This window comes from Panthera pardus, unplaced genomic scaffold (genome assembly GCF_024362965.1).
Source record: "Panthera pardus isolate Hobbes unplaced genomic scaffold, ASM2436296v1 HiC_scaffold_8, whole genome shotgun sequence".
Lineage (NCBI taxonomy): Eukaryota > Metazoa > Chordata > Mammalia > Carnivora > Felidae > Panthera > Panthera pardus.
Genome location: NW_026527013.1, coordinates 91,744,804 through 91,754,205, shown reverse-complemented (window position 1 = coordinate 91,754,205; position 9,402 = coordinate 91,744,804). Strand labels below are relative to the sequence as shown.

The 9,402-nt window shown below is 39.8% G+C and overlaps 1 protein-coding gene across 21 annotated transcripts in view; it reads right to left on the bottom strand.

Moving 5' to 3' along the window:
• Positions 1–5,773: 5,773 nt before the first annotated feature.
• ADAM22 (ADAM metallopeptidase domain 22) overlaps positions 5,774–9,402 on the bottom strand; it is a 232,640-nt gene continuing 229,011 nt past the window's right edge. For 11 of the 21 annotated variants that reach the window (XM_019443219.2, XM_019443214.2, XM_019443218.2 and 8 more), the window contains one exon: positions 5,774–8,651. In XM_019443219.2, the coding sequence (XP_019298764.2) occupies positions 8,523–8,651 (129 nt within the window). In that variant the 3' untranslated portion in view covers positions 5,774–8,522. Of the gene's footprint in view, positions 8,725–9,402 lie in introns of all 21 variants that reach the window. The other 10 variants (XM_019443222.2, XM_019443231.2, XM_019443233.2 and 7 more) reach the window with 1 other exon arrangement.

The following is a 9,402-nucleotide window of genomic DNA, read 5'->3' as shown; positions in this document are numbered from 1 at the left end:
GCTGGTCTGGTTTGCTCTTTTTTGCGAGAGAGCACAAGAGGTGAAACATGATGCGGTTGGCCTATTTTCTCCCTGCCAGCAGAATATCTGTCTTATTTTAGGGCTCCAGTGTGATAGCTACCATTCAGATGATCAATTATTTGTCACCAATGAGAAAACATTTCTAAGCATCTTCAGCCTCATTTCACTTGGTTATTTTTTCAAATATTGCTAAAGTATATTAAATTTATAAATATTTAGCCTTAAGTGTGTCAAGTATTCATACCTGGACTACATATGTGAGGCAGGCAGCCTGCTTTATATTACACAGTGTCTCTAGGTTTCACTCCAGATACACTGTGAGACCATAAACCTTGGCTTGAGCCTGAGCTTTCTAGCAAAGGGCTAAGGAAGGGTCAGAGGGCCAGGAGGCAGAGAACTCATTGTTAAAGCCCCAGTGCCTGCTGTTTGATTCAGACTCACTAGGATCCCACGAGGAAGGGATAGTTAAAGGAAATGGTCATTTCCTGGGTGACCCTAATGTGATAAGGAAGAAGGCCTACACTAGCCCAAAGTTACAGACCATGTTTGAACTATCCTCCTGCTCTGGTAAGTCCCACAGGGTGCTGCATCAATCATGGTTCTGAATTTGCTTTTTGGATAAATGCTCAAGTATTGCAAAACCGTGTCTCTTGAAACATTCAATTACTTCAGTTTTAATTATTGATACCTTGTAGCAATCTCCTTATCTCTTCCACTTCTGCTTTCATAGTGTCTTTCCAAAAGTGTGGAGCCTCGTCTTCAGTATGTCCCCACAGTTAGAACGTTTCCTTCCCCTTGACAAATTTGACATATCCATCCGTGTTCTTCAATTACAGCCAAAGTCTTCATTACAAGTGAATCTCGGGTTGCCTTATTCCTATTTTATGTTGGGTTCTGTGTTTCATTCACTATATACTTCCAGTGTAGTCTCACCAATTCTTAAAACTGTTTCTTGATCTGTTCTTCTTAAAAGCATCTAGCTGGAGTATGGTCAAGCTGTGAGCCCGAGCTTGACCACTTCAATTATTTAGAGATGAAGTTCCTCAAAAAATGCCAACTCATCTTTGGAGATCATGTGAGTTAGTCTTGTGTTTCAGGAGATTCATGATTTATAAAGTACCTATATGTAACCAGTTTTGACGCACTCCATTGGAATGTGGCTGCAGAAGCCGGATTTATACCACAGCAGCCCTATATAATTAACCACAGTCCTCTCTCCCTTTGAGCCAAAGTGGAGGTGAAACTGCATTTCAGCATGATGCTCCAGGTGGTACTGTCTGTCCATGAGAGGCACGTGAGCTAAAACTTGTGCTATCCCAACTAGACTTTGCTTTTGCTCACCTGAGTGTGTTACTGTTTCAGTGTTCATCTGAATTCTTCTATGCCTAAAATATTACAAATACAAGAAATGGAGCTATATGTAATCCTAAATTTTTTTAATCTAATAAACATACAAACTCTAGTCAATGACTTCTGTTATCCTCACGTTAAAACTACTTTGGGGGTGCCTGGGTGGTTCAGTTGGTTAAGCGTCTGACTTATGCTGAGGTCATGATCTCACTCTCCAGGAGTTCGAGCCCTGCATCGCACTCTGTGCTGACAGCTCAGAGCCTGCAGCCTGCTTCAAATTCTGTGTCTCCCTCTCTCTCTGTCCCTCCTCCACTCCTGCTGTCTCTCAAAAATAAACATTAAAAATAATAATTAAAAAAAACCAGTAGTCTGACTACTTACTACTTTTTTCCTCAGCAGACTGTGAGCTGAAGGCAAGGAAACAGCAGGTGTCAAGGTTAAGACCAGAGGATGAAATGGCTCTGTGAGAGACAAACAGCTAGGTGGACCAGTGTTTTAGGCAGTGAATCTCCTGAACCTAAGCCAAGTGCATCCAAAGCCCAATGCTTTAGAGTCTAACACAGGTGAGCTTATTCTATTAAATAAGCACCACTGCCCGGGTTCTGGGTCAGGATTCAGGAAACAGATCCATGTTAGGGTCAGAGAGGAAGTGCTTATGAGGCAAGGCAAGTGGATAACGGGAGACTCCACCTGTCACTCAGCTGAGGAAACTGTCCAACAAAGTGAGCAACCAGGCTTTGCTACAGGATCTCTGTACTTCTCATGCTTCTGAAAGAACCCACGATCGGGAGAAAAAACAGGATTAAAGGGAGTCAGGCATCAAAATAACATAAAATCTTTTATTGAAAGTCACTTTATTGATGTTACAATGAGAGTAACATAGAAAACTGTGGTATCTTTTTAGCTTCAGAAGTGAATACAAATAAAATTGTGCCAGAAATTTGAACCTCAAGTTACAGTGACCTTTAAAAACAGTTAAGGTTTTTGTATACCTACAATATAAGAACAACTTGATAATTTGAACAGCCATAAAACACATCACGCTTGCTCAGGAAAGCAGTTGCCATAAACATTTCAGTTGGTGATTGCCAAAACCCAATTTTTAAAATAGCTTAAGACCTGAAGTGCAGAGGAGCAGAGAGAATATATTAAAATGAAGCCAATCTCAGGTATATACACAGGATTACCTGGTTACCAAAAGTGAAATCATGCCGATAATAACACTTCCCCACGAAGTGGCTTCCACTATCTGTAGATGGACATCACCCCTTAAGATGATGGTTGTGGAAAACACTAGCGCAGACCTACCTTGGCTAACATATAAGCTGCTATGTTTAGTTAGAATGCCCAGTTCCTAAAAGAAGTTGTCTTTTTGGGATGCTAGATTGGAGGGGTAAGTCTCTTCCAGCAAGTTTAAAAAGGACATACGTGCTTAGTTATCCTGAATAAACCTTTTGTTAAGCACTTTAGAAGTTAGTGTTAAAAAAAAAAAAAAAAGTTTCCCATATAAAACAAAGGTGTTGGGTCATTTTTACCCATTAAAAAGACTGGCTGTAGAATCACAGATTTTGTGCTAGATTAGAAAAGAAAGTGGGGTTTCTAATCAGGCAGTGATACACATGTATAATTTAGCAAGAACTCTTGTATCATAACTGAATAAATTATTAATTCATATCAGCACTTTCCATAATGTGTTATCTGGTATAACTTAGCACCGCTATGTTTAAAGATTTGGGGGCTATTTGCATTATTTTAGAGTTTGACCATTACAACACAAAAAACCCACATCTGACACTTTTTTAACTTGAGAGGAAAATGTCCTTTTCTTCATAAACTCTTTGAAAACTTTACTGATGATTTTGTAAGTGCATTATCTTAAGATTGCTAGTCTCATTGTATGCCTTTTTGTAAAAAAAAAAAAAAGAAAGAAAAGAAAGAAAAAAAAAAAAACCCACCCTACATTTTCCCTGGTTTTGATTTTAAGGATACCTAAAAACATGAAATAATGGTGCCCTGGAGCAAAACTCTGCCAGCCTTGAAGTACGTCTCCATTCAATACAGGTTTTATGAACAATTCAATAGGGACACACTGAGCAAGGGTGACAGGCCCAACATGTACTGGGCCCATAAAGTATTTATAGAGCCAACACTCAGTAAAACTGCAAAGTATACCATCTGTCGTAGGCACTCAGCCCCTCTGTCCCCACCACACCCCCAGTGATCACCTTCTGCACACCTGGCTTCTGGGTTCATGTGCGTCTCCATTCTGCTCCTGTGTCAAGACTAAATACCCCGTGACCTCCCAAGGCTCACTACTTTCTACCCCCCCTCCATCCTGAAATATACCCGAGGACCAATCTCTTAGTGACTTCTAAATGTTGCATAATCCATGCCCAGTTGCCAGTGAGAGAAGACTAAAGGTGCCTCTCTTCCTCCTATTCTTCACCCTGTGGTTCTCCCCAGTGCCAGTTTAGCCAAGAAGGGACTTACCTCCATGACAGTGAGGAGAAAAGGGCTGGCAAGCTACTGAAGAGGAGTAGGAAGGGTTTGGAAGCATCTCTCAGACTCCGTAGGGAGGATGCTTACTGTTTGTCAGGCCCTGGAGATAAAGGACAAAAATGCCAGGCAGGTTTTTTTTTTGAATGTTTTGCTTTCCTACTTATAAACTGAACCAGATGGTGCTCCATGTTAGGGGCTCTGACAAAGCCATGAATAAAACATGAAGAGAAATACTATGCCCTGATTTCTAAAGTCCTGCTGTATCTTCGTTTGATGAACATCTGGGAAAGCTCCTCTCAGAATTAAAGGCACCTGCCTGCACAGCATATGCTATCAGCATGTGCCCAGAGTTCTAGCACATGCGGCTGTGCACACACGCATACAGACACCCAGATCGTGGGCTGCTGCCTCTTAACTGATTCATAAGAGCAGTCTAAGCTCCTCACAATCCAACAGGGGAAGCTGTTTATGAAAGTGCTTAGTGCTCCTATGCCAGGAGGAAACGTGCTGCATCCAAAATCAGAACAGTTTTTATCCATTCAGAAAATAACTGAGGGGACAAACAACAACAAAAAATTAACAAGCCTCAAATTAAGCCCTATTCCACAGAAATATCTGCCTTTTATATATTTTAAGCTAGTAGAATGAGAAATTCACCTTGACTCCATTGAACAACAACGAAAATGTGCGTAGCAGTTTTAAGGGAGAACGAAAGCAAAAGGAAAAGGACCATCAGGACCCTGAAATGTAGATGTTATGCTGCCAGTGGAAGTCAGAACATTTCATGAAAAACTGATGGCAACTTACCAAGTTGGTAGGATGGAATTTATAATACGCTGCCCAAGGGGGCGCCCTTGACAGCAGCTGGCAGTGGTGTCCCAGTCAGGCTGTGGCAGCAAGCGGCTGGCCACCCTTCGTTCCTTCAGTCCACTGAGTGCCACATCTCGGCACTGCCAGCTACTCAGTATCCTCCCAATAAACTACCCTTCCTTTACGTTTAAGTAAAATAAAGTAAAATAGTCTTCTCTTTAGGTAAGGATTTATTATGTTGAATAACACAAGGAAATATTAAAACACTAAATATATAAGTTAAAGTAGAAGTACATGACAACAGGAAATGAAGAATGGATGAAATAAACACGCTTGATTTCGTAAAGGAGGGCATAAAAATACTGCATTTCCTCCAGCCCATAGGTAACTAAAAAGTAAAGAGCAAAGTCCAAAAAAGCAAAAGGTAAAGAGATCTGGGACAATTGACAGTTTAAATTATGCAAATTTGCAAGGTAATCAACAACAACAACAACAACAACAAACGTAAGGCTGTGATGAAAATCAAACATAAATAGTCCTTTTCGGGAAGTGCACAAAAGATCTAATTTTATCAGCAACTTCTTTTAGAAACCCTATCCATCTTATGCACAGAAATCTATACCAGACTGACTTTATACATAAAGACAATTTTAAAAGCCTTTTTAAAGCCAGGAGAAAAAGAAACTAGTATCACTTAATAAAGCACCTATCTCAAGTATTTTTGGCATTTCAACCCTACATTTATTAGTCAAAAATTTTTAAAGAACAGCCCTGGGTTTCTTTAAACTATAGAGCAACTAAGGTAAACTGAAGGCCCTCGCTATGCTGTGCTGTTTGAGTGGGTTCCTTTCCACAGACTGCACGTGACCTGGGATCACTTTCCAGCTGAGGGACTCCTGAGGAGGACGCTACTTCCTGACTAAAGAAAGAGTTGGCTGGACACAGACCGGTAAGTCTGACCTCAGTTCCTTCAGGGGCTCCCTCTTACCCCCACCCCCTTGTTATCATTCTTAATAAAGAGATTTCAATGTTTAAGTCAGAGTTTGCTATACTGCAATGTCTGTGGACAAATGGACCATTGCAGGCAGCACGGTTGTCAATCTGAAGTTTTATCTATGCAAAAAACTTTAGAAAGAAAAGAAAAAGGCATACAATGGAACAGAAAGGCCAATGAACCACTCTTCTCTGCTTGGCGTCAGAGTTCTATAATTGACTGGGGGCTATAAATATTAGTTGCGTGATACAAACCGCTCTGATGACCTCAAAGTTCCTCTCCAAAATATATTAAAAAGTTCTAATGCTGTGCTTGTGTTTAGTGCCATAGGTCCATTTTCCTGTTTCAGTGGATGAAAAGTCATAAATATTTAGATTTAATACATCTAAATACCAACCATGAGTACCCGTATAGGTATTTCTCAAAAGTATCCACTAAGATTATAAACTTGTCAGAGAATTCTGCAAATGGCTATAAGAATGTTCAAACATTCTTAGGCAGATACCCAGAACAGAACATTAAAGCTACCATAAAATCATAATCTTCCTGCAAATAAAACAAATGCTTTTCATTCAGTTCCACCTGAAGGTTATTATCAAGGAGCCTGACTATAAATAACTATGCCTTACAAAAGACATGTTACAATGACTTTTACTTGAAATAATAATTTTCATGTAAAAATAATTGAGAAAGTAAGGAAAGTGTATGGGAGGGAATCTGTTGACAAGTAGCTCCCCATTTGTAAATTCTTTCAAATTAGGGTTTATGTAACCATAACTAGGAAGCATATTTACACAAGGTACCTTACATTCATATCTATAAACTCTTTTATAGTCAAAATAAATCTTATAACATTAGCATTTTATACACTCAATACCAGAAAATATTCAGTGCACATTAAAGTGATCTTGGTCAAAAGCCACTTTATTTGCTATATCTTTAAATCTGTCTGCCCTCCTGCCCTTCATTTGAGCTACATGGCATCGTCACCCAACACTCACCCAAATCTTAATCTGATGGATCATTTTATTGTAGTATCGACAATTACATCCCTTCCTGTCATGAAAAATGCCATTTACAAACACTTTATAGCTTTGAGTGATTAAATTTCTTGTCAAACATTTTCAAAGACTTTCAGAAGAGAGGTCCGTTACAGAAGACAAAAACCATAGAATATAAAATACTGCCTCTAACATGGCCCTTCAGTTTGGGCATCTAAGATGACTATATGTGAAGATGAAATGGATTTTGACCATGGACACTACTGGGAGAGATCAAATTTAGGAGAATATTTCTGAAATCTTGTCTCCAGATTCCATTCCTCTCAAGAAAAAGGAAAGAAAATGAGGAAATTCAGAAGTACTCTTCACATCAAAAGCATTAGATTGATCCCATCAATTTTGGAGTTCACTAGAGTAGTCTTTCCTGGGGAAGTTTTCTTTTAGAATGACAGAGCTGTGTTGTAACAGCTATCCAACTTTGGTTTTAAAGAAGGGACTTTAACATAGATTTCTCACTTTTCTATGGATTAAAAAAAAAAAAAAAAAAAAAAGAGTTCAAAACGTCAGATCTTTCCCCCTGCCAGCTGTTTGGGTAACTTCACAGTTGCCGCACACTTGCGGCTTTAGGTTTCTTCTAACCCTCTGTGGCCTGTTGAGGCTTCCCGCCCAGTTGGTAGAACCTCCATCACCTTGCTTCCACATCAGTGCGGAATGACCTGTTGGACTCACATCCTACTGATGATAAATATCCTTGATAAACAGTGTAAAAGTTGGTTTTATTAAAACAAGCTATTCATCTTACAGATAAAGGTAGCTAAAAAGTTTTGTCAAAGAACAAAAATTGAGGCCACAAAGGGTTAGAGTGTCGGCAAGTCGGAAGCTATCAATGTATCAGGGGCCCCGGTCTCACGTGTCTTTGGTACACTTGCTTAAGGTCAGCAGGACGTGCTGCTGAGGGGCTCACGGGCCTCCAGGGTGAGACTAGGCGTGCTCTGATACTGAAAGACAACAGCTGCCGAGGCAGACACTGGCTGGAGGACTCCCAGGGAGCAGCCATCAGCTTCAGAGTGAGTGCCTGGAGGCCGGAGACTGGCTACACTACTGAGCTCCTGCCCCAGCCAATGTGGAAGCCCCAGATTTGCTGGGCATTTTCTTCTCTGGTTCAATTAATCACTCAAGAAAACTGCCTCCAGGCTGTGCACAGCTTAAAGGGATATCACAGGTTTTGGAGGACAAATACCAATTACGGAGAGAGACACTTAGGGCACTGACCACTATATTTACAACATCATCTGTTTATCATCTTTAAAGACCATTTGATGGATGATGACGATGTGCCTGTTACTGATTATTTTTAGGCATTTGGCAAAATACACTTGTGTGTAACAGTTGCTTTTTTTATTTTAAAAATGTTTACATATGTACAATTGTCCTTGTATGCTGATATAAATATGAAAAGTAAAAAAACAAAAATAAAGATACATGTTTAGAGTAAGCATATGGGATATTGGCCTCTCAAGCTTTAAAGTCCTGCAGAAAAATCCTATATGCCTTAGCCCTGCATGCTAGTTTCTATTATGGGATGTTGTTTCCTTAAATGTGGAAAGCAATAAACAGAAGCTTCATGCACATAGCATTACTGTCTACAATGAGGATGTGCTTCAGAATGTCAGTTCTGAATCCACTATTGTCCCTTAGGAAACTTGCTACATTTGGGTCATGAGTTAATTTTAGTAAGATTTCTACATGTATCTGTCATGCGGATTATCCATTAACATACCGGTACCTTTATTTTTCCATGTTATAGTGTAACATTTCAGTAGTTCTTTTCACGGTTCAGTTAAATCCTAAGCCAATGACAAAAAGAAAACGGTATCCAGACGTGAGACTCGGCTTCCTCTCCTCTGTGGCATCTCAGAGGGTCTGTATTGTCTGAAGAGCAGATAGATTTGCAGTGATTCTGTGAGGCTGGGTTTCTATAAAAGTTGAAGTAAACAGTTTTGATGTATCACATGTAAACAGTGGATCTTAAATGGATGTCTCCCATAGCTGCACAACAGAGAAAAGCAAAATTTCACATTATGAAAGCAGGAAAACAGGCATATTTTTTTTAATGTTTATTTGAGAGAGAGAGAGAGAGAGAGAGAGAGAGAGAGAGAGAGCGCGCACATGAGCAGGGGAGGAGCAGAGAGAGAGGGAGACACAGAATCAGAAGCAGGCTCCAGGCTCCACGCTGTCAGCACAGAGCCCTATGTGGGGCTAAAACCCATGAGCCGTGAGATCATAACCTGAGCTGAAGTCAGATGCTTTACTGAGCCATCCAAGTGCACTGGAAACAGGCCTATTCTGAGCTATGAAGATGAAAAAGATGAAAAAGAGTTGGTGATTCCATCCATACTTATGTGGTTGTGGAAGCACACCCTTATGACATCTAATGAATGAATAAAATAAACGCTCTAATTTTTAGCTTTCTCCTTCCTCTAAACCTGTGTTTCAATCTTGTTAGCAATTGCCACCTTTTAATACCAAACCCGTCACATCTTCATTTACTGTTACTCAAAAATTTGAATAGATTAAATATTATGTCTCGAATGAAATAAAATAATTTAAAATATTATTTTTTTAAAATCATATATACACTCCTTTTCCCCAGGATTCTGATATGGCCTTCTAGAGTAGTGGTTCTCAACCCACCTGCACATTTCAATGATCTGAGGAGGTTTTAAA